At 39.2% G+C, this 20,878-nt stretch overlaps 1 protein-coding gene across 2 annotated transcripts in view; it reads left to right on the top strand.

Moving 5' to 3' along the window:
• SPHKAP (SPHK1 interactor, AKAP domain containing) overlaps positions 1 to 20,878 on the top strand; it is a 189,070-nt gene that overhangs the window by 71,775 nt on the left and 96,417 nt on the right. For both annotated transcript variants that reach the window (XM_049888379.1, XM_049888378.1), the window contains exon 3: positions 8,986 to 9,093. In XM_049888379.1, the coding sequence (XP_049744336.1) occupies positions 8,986 to 9,093 (108 nt within the window). The remainder of the gene's footprint in view (positions 1 to 8,985; positions 9,094 to 20,878) is intronic.

Raw genomic sequence — 20,878 nt, 5'->3', positions numbered from 1 at the left:
GTCTGATATAATGCTGGAAGACGAGCCCTCTAGGTTGGAAGGCACTCAAAAGATGACTGGGGAAGAGCTGCCTCCTCAAAGTAGAGTCAACCTTAATGACAAGGATGGAGTAAAACTTTCGGAACCTTCATTTGCTGATGTGGCTTGACACAAAATGAGAAGACACAGCTCCAGACATCCCTTAGTAATCATAACCTGGGAGGTAAGAAGTATGAATCTAGGAAAATTGGAAATCGTCAAAAATGAAATGGAACACATAAACATTGATCTCCTAGGCATTAGTGAGCTGAAATGGACTGGTATTGGCCATTTTGAATTGGGCAGTCATATAGTCTACTATGCTGGGAATGACAACTTGAAGAGGAATGGTGTTGCATTCATCATCAAAAAGAACATTTCAAGATCTATCCTGAAGTACAACGATGTCAGTGATAGGATAATATCCATACACCTACAAGGAAGACCAGTTAATATGACTATTATTCAAATTTACGCACCAACCACAAGGGTGAAAGATGAAGAAATAGAAGATTTTTATCAGCTGCTGCAGTTTGAAATTGATCGACGGGCAATCAAGATGTATTGATAATTACTGGCGATTGGAATGCGAAAGTTGAAAACAAAGAAGAAGGATCAGTAGTTGGAAAATATGGCCTTGGTGATTAGAAACAATGCCAGAGTTCGAATGATAGAATTTTGCAAGACCAACGGCTTCTTCATTGCAAATACTTTCTTTCACCAACATAAACGGCAACTATACACATGGACTGAGCCAGATGGAACACACAGAAATCAAATTGACTACATCTGTGGAAAGAGACAATGGAAAAGCTCAATATCATCAGTCAGAACAAGGCCAGAGGCCAACTGTGTAACAGACCATCAATTGCTCATATGCAAGTTCAAGCTGAAACTGAAGAAAATCAGAGCAAGCCCATAAGAGCCAAAATATGACCTTGAGTATATCCCACTGGAATTTAGAGGCCATCTGAAGAATAGATTTGACACATTGAACACTAGTGACTGAAGACCAGATGAGTTGTGGAATAATATCAAGGACATCATACCTGAAGGAAGCAAGAGGTCATTGAAAAGACGGGAAAGAAAGAAAAGACCAAGATGAATGTCAGAGGAGACTCTGAAACTTGCCCTCAAACATCGAGCAGCTAAAGCAAAAGGAAGAATTGATGAAACAAAAGAGCCGAACAGAAGATTTCAAAGGGCGTCTCGAGAAGACAAAGTAAAGTATTATAATGACACGTGCAAAGAGCTGGAGATAGAAAACCAAATGGGAAGAACACGCTTGGTGTTTCTCAAACTGAGAGAACTGAAGAAAAAACTCAAGCCTCAAGATGCAGTAGTGAAGGATTCTATGCGGAAAATATTAAATGACTCGCGAAGCATCAAAAGAAAATGGAAGGAATACACAGAGTCATTATACCAAAAAGAATTAGTCGGTGTTTAACCATTTCAAGATGTGACATATGGTCAGGAACCGATGGTACTGAAGGAAGAAGTCCAAGCTGCTCTGAAGGCATTGGCAAAAAACAGGAATTGATGGAATATCAATTGAGATGTTTCAACAAACAGATGCAGCACTGGAGGTGCTCACTTGTCTATGCCGAGAAATATGGAAGACAGCTTCTTGGCCAACTGACTGGAAGAGATCCATATTTATGCCTATTCCCAAGAAAGGTGATCCAACCGAATGCAGAAATTATAGAACAATATCATTAATGTCACATGCAAGCAAAAGTCTGCTGAAGATCATTCAAAAGTGGGTGCAGCAATATATCGACAGGGAACTGCCAGAAATTCAGCCGGATTTCAGAAGAGGATGTGGAACCAGGGATATCATTGCTGATGTCAGATGGATCCTGGCTGAAAGCAGAGAATACCAGAAGGATGTTTATCTGTGTTTTATTGACTATAGCAAAGGCATTCAGCTGTGTGGATCATAACAAATTATGGATAACATTGCGAAGAATGGGAATTCCAGAACACTTAATTGTGCTCATGAGGAACGTTTACATAGATCAAGAGACAGTTGTTCTGACAGAACAAGGGGATACTGATTGGTTTAAAGTCGGGAAAGATGTGTATCAGGGTTGTATTCTTTCACCATACCTATTCAATCTGTATGCTGAGCAAATAATATGAGAAGCTGGAGTACATGAAGAAAAATGGGGCATCAGGATTGGAGGAAGACTCATTAACAACCTGTGTTATGCAGATGACACACCCTTGCTTGCTGAAAGTGAAGAGGACTTGAAGCACGTACTAATGAAGATCAAAGACCACAGCCTTCGGTATGGATTGCACCTCAACATAAAGAAAACAAAAATCCTCACAACTGGACCAATGACAACATCATGATAAACGGAGAAAAGATTGACGTTGTCAAGGATTTCCTTTTACTTGGACCCACGATCAATAGCCATGGAAGCAGCAGTCAAGAAATCAAAAGATGCATTGCATTGGGTAAATGTGCTGCAAAGGACCTCTTTAAAGTGTTGAAGAGCAAAGATATCACCTTGAAGACTAAGGTGTGCCTGACCCAAAAAGCCATGGTATTTTCAGTCGCATCATATGCATGTGAAAGCTGGACAATGAATAAGGAAGACCGAAGAAGAATTGACGCCTTTGAATTGTGGTGCTGGAGAAGAATATTGAATGGACTGCCGAAAGAACGAACAAATCTGTCTTAGAAGTACAGCCAGAATGCTCCTTAGAAGCAAGGATGGTGAGACTGCGTCTTACATACTTTGGATATGTTGTCAGGAGGGATCAGTCCCTGGAGAAGGACATCATGCTTGGCAGAGTGCAGGGACAGCGGAAAAGAGGAAGACCCTCAACGAGGTGGATTGACACAGTGGCTGCAAAGATCAGCTCAAGCATAACAACGATTGTAAGGATGGCTCAGGACCCGGCAATGTTTCGTTTTGTTGTGCATAGGGTCGCTACGAGTCAGAACAGAGTCAATGGCACCTAACAACAACAACATTACCTACATTAATATATATTACCTATACCCATTTTTTTTTTTTTTTATACCCATTGCCTTCGAGTCAATTCCGACTCATAGTGACCCTAGAGGACAGAACATAACTGCCCCGTTGAGTTTCCAGGGAGTGCCTGGTAGATTTGAACTGCCAACATTTTGGTTAGCAAATGTAGCTCTTAACCACTACACCACCAGGGTGGCTATGAGCCAGAATTGACTCAACAGCAACGGGTTTGGTTTGGTATATTACTTATATTAATTTATGTACTAATATATCAAACCTCTATGTTTATTGAGTGCTTACAATATTCATGTACTGTTTAAGCAGTTTACATATATTTGCCCTTAGATTAGATTCTACCTCCCAAGTCTAGAGGTTTAATTCAAATAATGTGTATTACATCCTTAGCCCAGAGAATTCTCAGTAAATGTAGTATTATTCGGTCAATAATTAAAGAATAGGCTATTTAATAATCAATGATCTCTAAATATTAATGAAATTTATGGGAAAAAACATTGATTTTAATTATTGATGTAGTAAGATAAAAAAAATTTTTTAAGATAAACTAGTATTTAATGATGAATGAAATTAAAAATTTGAAGTTACATAATGAGTGGTTTCACCAAAGAAGCTCTCTTCAAAACATTTTCTTCTTAAGCATTGGAACATTTTGCTTTCATTTTTTTCTTCCACTTCTTTGCTCTGTCATTTCCATTTCCTCTGTGGCATAGCTTACGGGAGACATTCAGTATTCAAGGATAGGGAATAGTCAACTGGGAAGTCTTTCTAGCATTTTCCACCAAGTGAGCAAGTCTATAATTTTTCCCACTCCTAGGATAGGACAGAGCAAGGTCTTCGCATATTTTTAGTTATGATTTATTTAAAAACTGGATGCAAAAAAATAGTCCTTTCAAGTGGAAGACTTGACACATAAATATTTCTGTGCTCATTTCCCTACATTTGGGAAGTTAATGAAGGAACTGTGAGAAGAAATCTGACAGATAGCTGGCTCTCTTCTTGATCAGCCTCATCCTTAGGCCCTTTTTGCAGCTCTGGGAATCTGTACGAGGTGTCAGGTTGATGCTTTTTGCCACCTCCACCTGTGCTTCTCTGTGTTTCACTTGAAAAATATGCCAACCCAGCTCACCACGCTTCTGAAAAGCCCAAGTGATTTGTGACTGGACTCTGTCTTCCTTCTAAGGCTGACCTAGGACAAGAATAATCCATATGCTCTGATAAGTGACAGGTGCTTTTCTCTGTTGACATATGTTGTTGCAATCATTATATTATGTGGCTTGCATACATTACAACTTTTGAAAGGAGCTCTGGTGGCTCAGTGGTTAAGAGCTCAGCTGCTAACCAAAAGGCTGGCAGTTCAAACCCACCAGCCTCTCCTTGGAAACCTGATGGGGCAGTTCTACTCTGTCCTATAGTGTTGCTATGAGTCACAATCAACTTGACAGCAACAGGTAGTAGCAACTTTGCGAAGTGAGCTTTGGAGTAGCTAAGAAGTGATTTTAGTCAGAGACTTCATTAAACCACATTGTCAAGTATTATTAAATGGTATGTTCATTTGATGGCTGCATTTTAAATCTCTAATGTTCCTTTGAGGCAGAGTTCATAGGTGCTTTGTTTTTTTGATGGGTATTCCAAATACTACAGATCAAAGAAAGGCAAGGAGCAGAGGCATAATGACACCTGTTTGGCTCAATGTTAACTTAATAGATGTAAAGCATGCTTTCCTTTGAGAAATTACTGATACAACTTGCCAAGTGGATTAATTAAATTATGAAAATTTACACATGAAAGTTTATTCTCCTTAAAGAAAAATGTCATGTCAGAATTTCATTAGGGAACATACTTTAAAATGGAAGTCCGTAAGAAAATGTGGCTTTATTTACAAAAATTAGGTGCACATAACTTTTCAGAAACATGCTCAAATTCAGACCTATTTGTATGGGAGGCAGCATGGGTGATTTTGTTCACAGGCCTCGGTATCTTTAGGACCAAGACCAAAGTCTGGCTCTGGGCAAGTAGGGATAGAACTCAAATCTTTCTGAGCCTCAAGGTCTTCATCTTAAAAATGATAATACCTGTAAAGCTCCTTATCTTTAAAATAATTCCTACTTTGTAGCAGTGTAATAAACCAGTTTTTTTTTTTTTTTTTTATTGAGTTGACTCTTGAAGACCCCATATGTGTCAGAATAGAACTGTGCTCCACAGAGTTTTCAAAGGTTGGTTTTTGGAAGTAGATTTTCGGCCTTTCTTCTGAGGTAACTCTGGGTGGACTTAAACCACCGGCCTTTCGGTTAGCAGCTGAGCTCTTCAACATTTGTCCTCCCATCTCCCACTGGGGACTCCAGCATTACAAGAAGAAATAAAAAAGTAAGAAATGATGCATGTGGCATTTTAGCATAATTCTCAGCATTCAAAAATGGTAGCTGTATTAATACTACAAAATAAAGAACTAAATTTACACCTTACCAAAAAAAAAAAAAAAAAAAGCCAAACCCGTTGCCAGGGAGTCAATTCTGAATCATAGCGATCCTACAGGACAGAGTAGAACTGCCCCATAGCGTTTCCAAGACGCGTTAACATTTGCCAAAGAAAATTTGCCCTCACACACCTGAAATGCTTTCGATCCACTGATTCCAGGCTAAGCATCCAGTTTGCTATTATCTTTTGCAGTTTGTTTAAAATAATAATGGCAAAAACCATGTACTGAGGATAATGTGCCTCCTTTGTGACTCAGTGTTTCACAGCTGTCATCTCATTGAATACTCCCCAACAGCCCATGAGAGGGGTGTGATTATCCTCATTTTACAGGTATGGACACTGAGACTCAAGAGTTTAAGTCAATTGCCCAAGGCAATCTTGCTATTAATGACCATATCAGAATTTCAACCTAGTTAGACTGCTAACATCCACGCTTTTAAACTCTGTTGTATTCTGAAAATAGAAATGGGTGATAGTGGGGGAGGTGGACTCTTTAGAGCTTTTTTCTACTTTAAATATGTGTTACTCTAGGTCAGTGGTCCTCAATTTTTTTTTTTTTTAACCAAAATTCCTTTGTATTCTAAAAAACTGTTAGTAACTTCACAAAGCTTTTGTTGATGTGGAATATGATGTTGTTCTTAGGTGCCATCGAGTCAGTTCCAATTCATAGTGACCCCATGTACAACAGAACGAAACATTGCCCAATCCTGAGCCACCCTCACAGTCGTTGTTATGCTTGAGCCCATTGTTGCAGCCACTGTGTCAATCCACCTCTTTGAGCGTCTTCCTCATTTTCGCTGACCCTCTGCTTTACCAAGCATGATGTCCATCTCCAGGGACTGATCCTTCCTGATAACATGTCCAAAGTATGTGAGATGAAGTCTCGCTAGCCTTGCTTCTAAGGAGCATTCTGGCTGTACTTCTTCCAAAACAGATTTATTTGTTCTTCTGGCAGCCCATGGTATATTCAGTGTTCTTCACCAACACCATAATTCAAAGACTTCAACTCTTCTTCGGATATGGATTACACTTATTGATATTTTCCACATTATATGTTAAAGCCGAGAAATTTTTATATTTTTTGAAACAAGAATAATCAACGTATTATTTGATAAAAAAAAGTTTCAAAACAAAAACATTTTTAGTGAAAAAGAGTGACTTTATTTTACATTTTGCAAATCTCTTTAATGTGTGATTAATAGACAACAGCTGGATTCTCCTAAGTGCTTCTGAATTGGGTCTGTTGGGATATCACGTGTGATGACACCTCTGAAAAACTCCACTGTGCACTCATGAGAGAAAGAGAATGAAAATGCCTAATAACGTTTTAATATTGTCATAAAAATACTTTGACCACTGGATCCCTGAAAGATCTCAGGGATCCCTAAGGGTCCTAGACCACACTTTTTGAATCACATTTTAGGTAAAATTTTTAAGGGTACTGAGAAATTCCAAAGCCAATCTTTGTTGTTGTTAGTTCCTGTCGAGTCAGCAACCCCATGTACAAAAGAATGAAAAGCTGTCTAGTCCTGTGCTATCTTCATGAGCATCGGTATGTCTGAGTCCATTGTTGCAGTCACCGTGTATTTTGAGTGCCTTCCAACCCAGGGGGCTCATCTTCCAGGACTAGATCAGATAATATCTTGTTGTGATCCATAGGGTTTTCATTGGCTAATTTTTGGAAGTAGATCATCAAGTGTTTCATTCTAGTCTTAGCTAGAAGTTCCACTGAAATTTGTCTACCATGAGTGACTCTGAAATAATACCACATTTCAAATGGTATTTGAAATATCGGTGGCATAGTTTCCAGCATCATAGCAACATAGAAGCCATCCCAGTACAACAAACTGTCAGATGGGTAGTAGAAGCCAACCTTGGTCTACAGTAATAATCTAAATTTATCATCCAGTTCCCTGTATATCCACAAAGAGTCTCTTTGAACTGTTCTGGAAAAGAATGATGAAAATGTGCCATCTCTAGGTAATGCTAAACATTCAGTGGGAGAAGTTTTAAAATTATTAGTATCACTCAGCTAAGCCATAGGTGTTATAGAAAAATGTGTCAGAACTTATATTGGGTTAGCTTACTATTCAGAGATAAAAATCAATGTATTTATATTTTAGAATAAAAGAGGGCAACCTTTTCTTGTATAAATAAAATGTAATTGAGGTATCATTCTGTTTGGGTGGCATTAACCAAACTAATTAAATCTGTTATGTCGCTTCAGTGAAGGTAGTAACCAAATATTAGCAGTGGGAGAGAGTATACCAAAAGCATTGGAAATCTTGTATGAAATGAAAAAAATCTTACATAGTCTTTGTGTAGCGTTAAGGAGCATGAGAAGTTGAATCATTTGGTTTGTATCGTCAAAAGGTTTTGTCTCAGAAACATCACTTTTCTTCGTTGCTGTAAAACCCAAGCCCAGAAACAACGCGTTTGAAAATCATATCTGGTTTTGCTAAAGCATGTATTCAAACTCTTTGTGCTTTACCATACAGTTTCTGCATGGAAAATGGTTATTTTCATGCGCTTTACTTATTCCTAGTAATTTTTAAGCTTAGTATGCAAACAAACCTGTTGCCATCGAGTCGATTCTGACTCATAGCAACCCCATAGGACAGAGTAGAACTGCTCCAATAGGGTTTCCAAGGTGTGGCTGGTGGATTTGAACTGCCGACCTTTTGGTTAGCAGCTGAACTCTTAACTACTACGCTACCAGGGCTCCAAGCTTAACATAAAAAACAAAACAAAACAAAACCCAAACTCACTGCCATCAAGTTGATTCCGACTCAAAGCGACCCTATAGGACTGAGTAGAACTGCCCCATAGAGTTTCCAAGGAATGCCTGGTGGATTCGAACTGCCAGCCATTTTGGTTAGCAGACGTAGCCCTTAATCACTAGGCTACCAAGGTTTCCAGCTTAACAGAGTACCGTAAAAAACAAAAAAAAACCCTGTTGCCATAGAGTCGATTCTGAGTCACCAGGTGCTGTCAGAGAATTGTCCCTGAAAAATTACCCAATTTCACAGACAGGTTAGAAAAGCTACAGCTCGAGAATCATAATTTCAGGAGAAACACTGACAAACAGAAAAACATTTCACTTTTCAAAATTAAAAATCGCGTGAAAGAATAGTAACAGTAAAATGAAGTTTGATCCCCATCGCCCTTGCCAGATGGCCCATACTCAAAACAACCACTTGACTGCCAATCGCGCAAAAACCACATGTAAACTGAAGTTTCCAAATCTGATAAGAGAAGAAACGGCAGTGTTCACATCAATGTTTTCATCTGAAGCCAATTCCTGCCTGGAGAGGTGACACATTCTCGTGGTGCTATTACGTTGCAAGTTTTTTTTTTTTTCCTAATATCCAGACGCTCTGAGGAAAAGAAAACACTAACATGTGCCTCAGAAAACAGCTGTTCGTTTGACTAGAAAACGTTGGCCTGGCTGAAAGCACTGAACGGGGTTTCTTGATTCTCTCAGGTTCTTCGTAGCAACAGTCTGCTGGAGTCCACCGACTACTGGTTGCAGAATCAGAGGCGGCCTTGCCAGATTGGCTTCGTGGAAGACAAGTCCGAGAACTGTGCTTCCGTAAGTACGCGGAACTCTCGCGATACTGTCTGACGGGGCAGGAAAACGTGCGGTTGTGCCGGTGCTTAGGCCGGAAGTCTCTTACTTGGTTAACTCCAAGGCTGGGAAAGTACCCTTCAGCAAACGTAGCTGTTTTATCTGAGTTGTTAATGCCATAACAGGCAGAGTTAAAGCTTCTATTCCATTTTTGCTCGTTTCAACGAGTAAATGAATCTCATCAATTCTCTGAAGAGGAAAAAAATATTTTTATATATATTTTCAAAACCACTGAGAAAAAGATTCAGGAATAGAATTGCATCATGAGAAGTAAAAGACCACCCAACAACTCTTGAGATATATATTCCAATATATTCCATAGCCCCGGCTGTAGATATTTTCCAACATGAAAATCATATAAAAATTCTCCACCATTCTTCTAGGTTATAGTAATTGTTTGAAAACCTTTTTAATCTAAGAGCTATATAGGCATGCATTTTAATATATTGGAGCTGAACTTCACTTGCAAAATCTCTTTCAAGGTAAGAGATGTTCTTATAGGTAAACAATATAATCCTTCCAGTTTAGAACGTGGCTATAAATTGTTGATGTCAAATGTGCTCCTACCTATATGTTGTACAAAGCTACGTGTTTTCATTTTAATTGAAACCTCCTAGCCCTTATGGGGAAACCCTGGTGGCCTAGGGGCTAAGTGCTATGGCGGCTAAGCAAAGGGTCAGCAGTTCGAATCTACCAGATGGTCCTTGGAAACTCTATGGGGAAGTTCTACTCTGTTCTGTAGGCTCACTATGAGTCGGAATCAACTTGAGGGCAGTGGGTTTTTTATGTTGTTGTTCAGTTAGCTCTTGTGGGGTCATGACTGCAGAGATTGGGGAAGAGTGTTTCCAAAGAGGAGGGAAATGCAATTCTTATGAGGACAGTGAGAGCAGAGACTCTGAGCTATTTCTGGAGGTAAGTTGCAGGCCAGCATTTCTGTTTAAAGCCAAGGGAATAATAATAAAAAAAAAAAAAAAAAACAGGAAAAAGAAAACCAGAAGCTTAAAAATGGGATAAGGAGACCTTTTCTGTATAATGAACAGAACCAGAACTGGCGGCAGAAGATGTAAAATACTTCATTTTCCCCCATGCAGAGCCTCCTGCAAGCAATGTAGAGTCCATTCAACAGACCCAATTCAATCTCTTTGTTCAGGCTAATGATTCCGGTTACCCTTCTTCAGTTCGTTAGATCCCCCTTCCAGGAAACTAGTTGCTGGCTAAAAATCTTTTGGGAAAACAAAAAGGATTAGGTGGCAAGTAATTTAATAGTGATCCCTTCTTTGCAAATTCAGTTCTGAGACGCGCTGGAAAATGCAGGGATTTGCTGATACAGATCATTAATTACACAGCAAGAAATTGTCAACGTGAGGAAGACGGAACATAAGTGCTATCGGTGGCTGGACTGTGATCCAAGTTGTCATGTGAGCAGCTGCTGTATTACAAAGTCTGCCACTTCGTAATACTGGCACTTTGTAATACAGCAGCACAAAAGTTGGGGCACTGGAAATTGTGTAATGAAAGGCAAAGAGATCGTCCCTAAATTTTATATGTTTGAGGTCTGGATTGCAGATCTGCAATGGGAAGTGCCAACGTTTATAACCCAATGTAAGGACCGCAGTTGGATCTTTGGAGTTGACTCTAAGGCAATGGATTTGGGTGGGATTTTTTTTTTTTTTTTATGTGTAAGAAAACTCTTCCCATCCTCCACCGATCCCAATAGGCTGAAAATTGGACTTACAACTCCATGACTTCCTTTTTAATCCTTTGTCCCTTTATAGTGTCAGTTGCACCAGTGAGAGTTAGCTGATTGAGCTGGCTTTCCAGGTTCTTTTAGTTCTTTCCAAAAGGAGGAGAAAATCTAAACACAAATGATAGGTATATTGTAAGATTTATTTTCCCCCAACGGTTGATAAGAATTAAAACTGACATAAACTCTAAAAATTATCCGTAGATTCTAAACATAAAAGAAATCTAAGGATGCGTATGAAAAAGCCGCCCAAATCTGGCAGTGGAAACCCTGGTAGCGTAGTGGTTAATCGCTATGGCTACTAATCAAAAGGTTGGCAGCTTGGACCCACCAGGCGATCCTTGGAAACTCTATAGGGCAGTTCTACACTGTCATACAGGGTCGCCGTGAATTGGAATTGACTCGACAGCAATGGGCTTTTTGGTTTTTTAATCTCTCAATAATATCCTATGGTCACTTTTTAAAAAATTTCCACATCCTTCCTCTTTCTTGCTTAGAGCAGATTTCTAGAATGAAGAGAAGAAACACAGTTTAGAGTCTGATATTGCTGAGGGGAAGATATTAACTAGAGGAGAAATAAACGATAGTAATGATTGGCCAAGATAAGGAGCTCTTGAAGACAAGAGCTACACAGAAGGAGTAGCCAAAACGTTCAGGGAGAAGATATGTGATACATTTTCAAAAGCAATTCTCCATACCAGCATAACTATAAAATTGTAACTTAAAGAAAAAAAAAGACTGGATTTAAGAATAATATCTTCATTAAAGTTTAATATTTTTTAAATTTAGTTTCAAAAATCATTCCAGACTTAAATCTGTTTACAAATAACCATAATAGAATTTGAGGAACCTGTAGCGACGGTGTCTCATATTTTATTACTTTGTAGTCTGTTCTTGAGCCCTGGTGGTGCAGTGGTTAAAGTGCTCGGCTGCTAACCAAAAGGTCAGTGGTTTGAACGCACCAGCGGCTCCATGGGAGAAAGATGTGGCAATCTGCTTCCATAAAGATTTACAGCCTTGGAAACCCTATAGGGCAGTTCTACTCATAGAATCACTGTGAGTCAGAATCCACTCAGTGGCAATGCATTTTATTTGTTTGTTTGTTTGTTTTTAATATGTTCTTAACTCTTGGAGATGCTACCCCAAGTTAATCATTTTTTTCCTGACCAAAATTCATAGTCAACTTTCTCATATCCAACTTCGATGAGCTTCATATTTTTTTATACTGAACTCCAAGTATTTAGATTTGTGGTTTCTTAGAACTAAATACCTCAGTGTATCAATGTTTTCTGAATTCAAGAGGATCATTTAAAATTCTCATTGAGGGAGAATCTGTGGTTTGGAAAACTTTAGGGGTGAGTGTGTGTGTGCCAGTAAGGCTGTTCGTTTTGAAGCATGAAATGGTGAGCTTCAGTCACTTCTTCAGGAAGGAACTCCTTTTCTTTCGAAGCTAAAATGACTGTGTCAAGAGAAGTTTTTTCCCCCTTACTAGCCTGTGAGCTGTGAGCAGTCAGAAATACGGTACCGGTTACCATTGTTGATTCCAACTCATGGCGACCCCATGTGAGTCAGAGTAGAACTGTGCTCCACAGGGTTTTCAGTGGCTGAATTTTGGGGAGTAGATCATCAGGCCTTTATTTCAAGGCACCTCTGGGTGGACTCGAGCCTCCACCTTTTCAATTAGCAGGTGAGCTCATTAACACTTTGCACCACCCAGAAATATGATAGGCACTCCAAAGACAAACTCTTAGCCCCCTGGGTTGGCTCAGAAGCTCCCTGAAATCACCTTCAAAAAATTTTCCAGAGACATTAAATATGAAAACTGTGTTTATGTTTTTCTAATAAGAGTTCTCCTATCGAGATATAAAATTTTATTTTCTGAGTTGTCATGGGGTGGAAGGAGGGGGAGAAGAACTCATACACTAACCATAAGAGTGTTAAAAAAAATAAATAAATAAACCTCCTTATTGAAAATAAGGGAAAAGTGGACAAGGATAATGGAATTGGAAGCCAATCTACAAACCCAACAGCTGGGACATGATCTTAATAAAAAAAGGTCCTTAAAATAAGAGGTGGGAATTGGATTTTTTCCATACTCTTTTGAGTTTCTGTTTTTTTAATTAAAAGCTAATTTAATCCATTTTCAATCTGTTATTACTTCTTGCTGTTTACTGGAATTTCATTTTAGCTTTTTCAGAAATCATGTTTTTGGTTTCATGCTTCATTAAAATGATCTTAACAATCCTCATTATGTCTATTCATAGTTACTGTCAGGCTGTTTCCTTACTGATCATTTTAAAACTCCTTGTTATCCTCCAGACAAATTATACCCTCCTTCTAGCATGCACTTTAATTGATGAATCACAGTATTTGAAAATGAGTTCCATTCGCCTTAAATTTTTAAACAAATAAGTCACGCTCTCAAGTAGTCTTCCTCAGTCCACAAATGACCTTGCAAAACTGAGCTATTTGACAGTTGTTCTGTAGGTCTCTGATTTTAATATGACCCAGGGACAACAATGACAAAATGACATCTCAGATGGCCGATTTTATTTTATAGTATTTCTTCAAACATTTCTATAGCCAATCTACTCAAAAACATTAAAAATGTTAAGGGAAGGACAGTGGCTGTGCTCTTTCTGAAGGAGATCTCCTGCCTTTCTTCCAAGGTGCCTCTGGGTGGACTAGAACCTCCAATCTTTGGTTAGCAGCCAAGGTACTTAACTGTTTATACCACCCAGGGACTCTGAGCAGAACAAAAGCCCTATATTTAAGGGAAGCGTCCCGGAGGTGCCTCAGAAGAAAGACATGGCGATCTACTTCCAAAAAATCAGCCCCCGAAAACCCTATGGAGCACAGTTCTACTGTGACCCACATGGGGCTGCCAAGAGCTGGCATCAGTTTCACAACAACTACAATGTTTAAGTGAACCCAGTCGTCTTCAGAGGCGGTTTAAACACCCCTCAACAGTTACTTGAGCATGTAAGCACCTGGGGAGGTACAGGAGAGAAGAGAATCCCAGACTCCACCCCAGTAGCTTATTTCTGCCAGCTTCATCCACAACTGCTCTCCAAGAAACTTCTCGTATGTCCCATTTCTTCCATCTTGCCTTATTTCCAGGGGGTTTAGTACTCCCTTCCCCCACCCTCTTAGATTGGTCCAGAAAGGAACGACTTAAGCCAGCTATGGATAAAACAGGAAGCAGGTAGTTCTGAGAGGCAGTGCCACGTGTCCTCGGCCTGGATAGTGGCTCCTGAGGAACCTCTGGGATTCCTAGGGTGCTGGATAAAACTTTCTGACTCCCAGTCAAATGGCATTTTTTCTAGATCTTACCAAACCCCCCAAGCCAATGAATTAGGAAAGGTCACTTTATTGGAAAGCATGGCACAGAGGGAGAAAAGGGTGAGTCACCCACCTAAGCAGTGAGGTGGCTCTACAGTCATGAAGGTGGTACGTCAGAAACAGAAAGCCAATAAAAGTGGTAAATTAAACTGAGTTTTTACAAATACTTCGAGGGCTGAAACATGGAGGGCCAAATAATTTGAGAATAGGCCTGAGACCTAGTCGATACATTTATCAATGTCTTAAATCCTGAAACTAGTAATTAAATAGGAAGTTTTTACAGTTACATTTTTTATTGAAAATTAAGTCTGAAATTCTACCTCATGTGTTGCAGATAAAATATTATATAATAAAAATCAAGATCATTGACTTTTTTTTTTTTTACCAGCTCAGGGAATTACAATGCTTATCTAAACATTATATAAGCTGGGTGAAGCTTTCAATAATTCATAATATGAAAAGGAACTCAGAGGGAAATATAGATGTTATTTATGTGACTATTGAAGCTTGATGCAAAGGCGAAACTAATTTTCAAATGTCAGCACTTCGGTACACAACATAAACTGAAAAGTCAAATGACAATGGTTTTAAAAATAAACAAACCAAACCAAACCCACTCTCATCAAGTTGATTTCTACTTATAGTGACCCTATGGGACAGGGTAGAACTGCCCCATCGGGTTTCCAAGGCTGTAAATCTTTACAGAAGCAGACTGCCACATCTTTCTTCGGAGGAGCAGCAGGTGGGTTTGAGCCCCTTACCTTTTGGCTAGCAGTGGAGCTTTTAACCAGTGTACCATCAGAGCTCCTTTTAAAAATATATTTGCATATATTTTTTATATTTGTATACATATAATAATATTTGTATCTACATATATAAATACATATACACACACACATACATATGTATACACACATATGGAAACCCTGGTGGTGTAGTGGTTAAGAGCTATGGCTGCTAACCAAAAGGTCAGCAGTTCGAATCCACCAGGTGCTCCTTGGAAACCCTATGGGGCAGTTCTACTTTGTTCTACAGGGTGGCTATGAATCAGAATCAACAAATATATTTGTATATATATTAATATATATAGGCAATATATTTGATAAGCTCAAGGAGTTAATCTGAATACATAATAAGTTTCCAGAAATCAATATAAAAATATGAAACTTCCAATAGAAATGTTGGCACAAGCCAAATGTAAGAAATTCACAAAATAAGAAATGAAGCTATCAATACATATATGAAAATAATCAACCTCTCTGAAAATCAAAGATATGCAACAGTAACTATATACAATTTGTTACTAGTAAACTGTGCAATTTTTTTTCTTTTAATTATACCACCCAATGCTGATGTAAGCACAATAAAAAAAAAGGGGGAGGGGACACTCCCAAAAACTGACGTTAGATACAAATTGATAAGATTAGTATAATCTTCCTGGAGGACAATTTTGTAAGCCATACTATCCAAAACATTTAAAGCATTTATGCCTGCTGAGTCACCTGCAGAAATGTGTTCTCAAGACATGGCCAGAATTGGATGCAAAGGCTGGTGTGAAACAGGGTTGATGTACACAGTGAAGCATCTAAGGCAGTGTGGTGGAGTGATTCAGAACACAGGCTTTGGAGCCAGGCTACTGTGGCTTGAATCCCAGCTCCTCCTTTTTCTAGCTGTGTGACCTTGTACAGCTTATTTAACTTTTCTGTCCCTCAGTTTCCTCAGCTGCAAAATGGAGACAAGAAAAATACTTACCTCATGGGTTGTAAGGACTAAGTGTGCTAACGTTTGTAAAGTGACAGAACAGTGCCTGCACATAGCAAATACCATAAACCGTGTTTGATAAAATTAACAGCATGCAGTGGGAAAAAGTAGAACTTATATGTCCGGACAGAACAAGGGGATACTGATTGGTTTAAAGTCAGGAAGGGTGTGCGTCAGGGTTGTATTCTTTCACCATACCTATTCAATCTGTATGCTGAGCAAATAATATGAGAAGCTGGACTATATGAAGAAGAATGGGGAATCAGGATTGGAGGAAGCTTCATTAACAATCTGCATTATGCCATCCACAACCTTGCTTGCTGGAAGTGAAGAGGACTTGAAGCACTTACTAATGAAGTTCAAAGACCACAGCCTTCAGTATGGATTGCATGTCAACATAAAGAAAACAAAAATCCTCACAACTGGACCAATGAGCAACATCATGATTAACGGAGAGAGGATTGAAATTGTCAAGGATTTCATTTTACTTGGATCCACAATCAACAGCCATGGAAGCAGCAGTCAAGAAATCAAAAGACACATCGCATTGGGTAAATCTGCTGCAAAGGATCTTTTCAAAGTGTTGAAGAGCTAAGGTGTCACCTTGAAGACTGAGGTGCGCCTGACCCAAGCCATGGTATTTTCAGTCGCATCATATCCATGTGAAAGCTGGACAATGAATAAGGAAGACAGAAGAAGAATTGAGGCCTTTGAATTGTGGTGTTGATGAAGAATATTGAATATATCATGGACTGCCAAAAGAACGAACAAATCTGTCTTAGAAGAAGTACAACCAGAATGCTCCTTAGAGACAAGGATGGCGAAACTGTGTCTTACATACTTTGGACGTGTTGTTAGGAGGGATCAGTCCCTGGAGAAGAACATCATGCTTGGCAGAGTACAGGGTCAGTGGAAAAGAGGAAGACCCTCAACGAGGTGGATTGACACAGTGGGTACAACAATGAGCTCAAGCATAACAACGATTGTTAAAATGGCTCAGGACTGGGCAGTGTTTTCGTTCTGTTGTGCATAGGATTGTTATGAGTCAGAACCGACTCGACCGCACCTAACAACAACAACATATGCCCCAGAGCAGAAGAATGGCTAAATAAACTTTGGACATCTATACCATGAAGACATATGACTATGCTTGCAAAAAAAAATGTAACCACATGAAAATAAATGCTTATAGTAGAATTCTATATAAAAAGTTGTTGCTGTTGTTTATTGTTACGTCACATGAATTTCAACTCATAGCAATGCCATGTGACAGAGTAGAACTGCCCCATAAGGTTTTCTAGGCTGTAATCTTTATGGGGAACAGATTGCCAGATCTTCCTGTGGAGCCGTTGGGTGGGCTCAACCACTAACTTTTCAGTTATAGCCAAGCACTCAACTGTTATGCCACCAGGGCTACAAAGTTGATACTGCATTCAAGTACTTATCCCCATTTAAATGAGTAGCGTTCCAAGACCCCATGTGGATGCCTGAAACCTCAAATAGTACCAAACCCTATGTGTACTATGTTTTGACCTATACATACATACCTATGATAAAGTTTAATGTATATCCTAAGCACAGTAAGAGATTAACAATAATAAAATAGAACAACTATAACGACATACTGTAATAAAAGTTACGTGAATGTGTTCCCAGAGTGAGATACTGTGGGAAGGCTACTCATTTAATATTTTCAGCACGCTACTCATTTAACACTTTCCTAATGTGGTTGACCACGGTAACTGAAACCACAGAAAGTGAAACCGTGATGGAGGGGGGAGGGCTTGTTAATGGATTGGATGAAGGAAAGAGAGAAATCAAGAATAACTCTTGTGTTTTGGTCTGAACTTCTAGGTGGATGGAAGTGTCACTTCCTGTGATGGGGAGGACTGAGGGAGGGAAGAACAGGTTAGAGTTAGGTGTGGAAGAGGTGATGCTGGATATCTTTGAGTCATCCAACTGGAGGTGGGAAGTAGGCAGTTGGATATAGGTTGGAGTTGGCAAAGTCAGAGCGAGAGATAGAGATCTGAGGTCATTGAGATGAAGATGGTGCTGTATTCACAACTCAGGAGAGATCAGCCAAGCCAGGGAGGTTGTGTAGATAGAGAAGGGAGTTGAGGATTGAGTCCTGGGCCATTCTGATAATAAGTGGTCAGTCAGTGATTATTTCCAGGGTCCCAAAATAGCAAGAGATGATTATTTTAGCATGTAAGCCTGAGTTCCAAATACATAATGAAATATTTTATGTATCTTGACATTTTTGCCACTAAAAATAGACTGATAGATCTGAGTGTACTTTTAAAACCTGGGTGTTTATACCATTTCCCAACTTTTAAAAAAATACTCATTTTGACAGAAGAATGCATTATTAAAATATCTCAGAATAGCTTTGGATTTCAAATTTCATACAATTCCTGCTATTATGACAATTTTCCTCTGAGTGGAAAGCCTGTCAATCAAGGAAAAACAACCACAGTAAACAATGTTTCTCATTAAAATATCCTTAAATTGTAAGTATATTAACTACATAATTTTCTGTTTCCTTTCAGCTGACGTATTTGTTTGGACTAACATGTCTGTCTTAATCAGTCTTCCAAAATCCCAGTAAAACTAGTTATAAATGATAGCTTTTTTTTTTTTTTTTAACAACTTAGAGTTGCAAGTTAAAAAAAAAAAGAAGTAGAAAAAGAAAGGTTTAGCTAATGACAACCATAGACTGTCTTTTAGCTCAGAGTCCCTGGAGCCTTATTGCTCTTTTTTATAACAATGAGACAAGCATACTCGAGAGGCTTATTAGGAAAAGTGAAAATTCTCAAAGCAGAATTTCTGCCTTTCCATATTAATATTAAACTTTTTTTAGAACAGAGACAGCCTCCACTTTATTTTCCAGAGGCACCTGGCACAGCCTCTGTCTGGTCCACAATGAACGCTCTGTAACAGTGGCAGAATTTAATTGGACTATCTGGAGGCATTTAATGTACTTGCCAGAACCATCTAAAGTGGCTGAATGGGGGACAGAAAAGTTGACCCCTAGCTAAGTTATGTCTCACATTTGGGTTAATACAATCATGAAGCAGAGCACCAAAGTCAGCAGGGACTAGGGTAATTTTACTAAGCACCCAGGTGTGAATTCTTCGAAAGAGTATCTCAGCCTAGGCACTGTTGACATTTTTGTTGTGTGGGCTGCTATGACATTGTAGGATGTCTACCAGCATCCCTGGCCTCTACCCACTAGATGCAGTTAGTGCCCACTCCCCCAATTTGTGACGACCAACAATGTCCCCAAAAAACCCAAACCAAACCTGTTGCCATCCAGTCGGTAGACAGATGATGAGAGACAATGATGTCCCCGGGCCTTGCCACATGTCCCCTGGGTGGGGGTGATCACTTTCACTACTCTAAAGGGTTTCATACTTTAACCTCTAGTCACTCCATGTGTTTACACCTGAGCTGCACCTTCACAAACAGCCTCCTTCTCCCACATGGTTCCAGTCCACCTGGTGTTCTCATCAAAGGCTATGTGCACCAGGGGGAAGGTCTGAAAAGAAAGGCCAGTGAGGCAGTAGAGACCAGTTGAGTGCACCTGCCCATAGGTCAGAATCAATTAATTTCCTGTTTCTTGCCTGCACCATCAGATATAATCAATTGCCTGTGTCACATTGGAACATCCAGGCTGCCAATTTCTAGGTTAAGATATACATTTATTTATAACTTTTCTTTCTTTTATCAAATATAATGTAATTACAGAAACCCTGGTGGTGTAGTGGTTAGTAGCTATGGCTCCAAACCAAAAGGTCGGCAGTTCAGTCCACTAGGTGCTCCTTGAAAACTCTATGGTTCTACTCTGTCCTATAGGGTCGCCATGAGTCGGAATCAAGTCGACAGTAACAGGTTTTTTCAGTGGGTTAATGCAGTTACATAATTACTGTTATATGCTGTGGAGTCAATTCCAACGTATAGGGACCCTATGGAACAGAGTAAAACTGCCGCATAGCGTTTCCTTTGCTGTAATCTTTACAGGAGCAGATCTCCAAGTCTTTTCTTCCGAGGAGCCACTGGTAGATTGGAACCACCAACCTTTGGGTTAGCAGCCAAAGGCTTACCTATTGTGACCCATAAAAAAAAAGCGACCCAATATTGTATGTATATTGTGCCACCAGGGTTCCTTAAATTACATAATAGACAATTTGAAAGCAATAAAAAAGAAAATCACCCTAATCCTACTAGCTATTGGACCACCGTTGACATCTAGGTTTTTATTTTCTTGCATGCTTTCCCACGTAAGCTAGAATGGGAAGCGGGATCCAATCAGCTCCAGCCTCTTGTTGCCAAGAGGGATAAGCTCAGGAGACAATGTTGGAGGACGGAGGGTATGAACACGAATGAGTAGAAGGATTACCACTGGAAAGGAAGGTTGAAATAATTTGATAAAGCTGTTCTCTTTCAAATAGGCATAATTGAATCATCTCTCTTATGGTCTATTTTGGTCTTGGCATCCTACGTTCCTACCCCACATCCACGCAACAAATATTGCTACTTTTACAATCAAAGATTCTTTGTAGTAAATTTAGTACAACTTGAGACTTTATTACAAAACACGTTTGTTATTTTTACCTATTCCTTCAGATGCCCAGGGCAACTTAACAACAAAACAAAAGTCTGCCAGATGAAAAAATGTCATGAAACATAATAAGATAAAGGAATTTAAAAAGCGAAAGGAAACCAAAGCAATGGGAAATTTAGGGTAAGAAAAATAAGTTGAAGTCAGGAACATAGTTGGATAGTAGGGCCACAAAACTCTTGCCTTGAAACAATGCAGTTATTATTGATATCATTGTGTGTACATCTACCGTGTTAATTTTTGTTTTCCATACGTCTCATGGTTTTTTGTGCCTTTAGTTT

This window comes from Elephas maximus, chromosome 6 (assembly GCF_024166365.1).
Source record: "Elephas maximus indicus isolate mEleMax1 chromosome 6, mEleMax1 primary haplotype, whole genome shotgun sequence".
Classification (NCBI taxonomy): domain Eukaryota; kingdom Metazoa; phylum Chordata; class Mammalia; order Proboscidea; family Elephantidae; genus Elephas; species Elephas maximus.
Note: the sequence above shows the minus strand (reverse complement) of the source record. Positions and strands in the feature narration are given on the sequence as shown.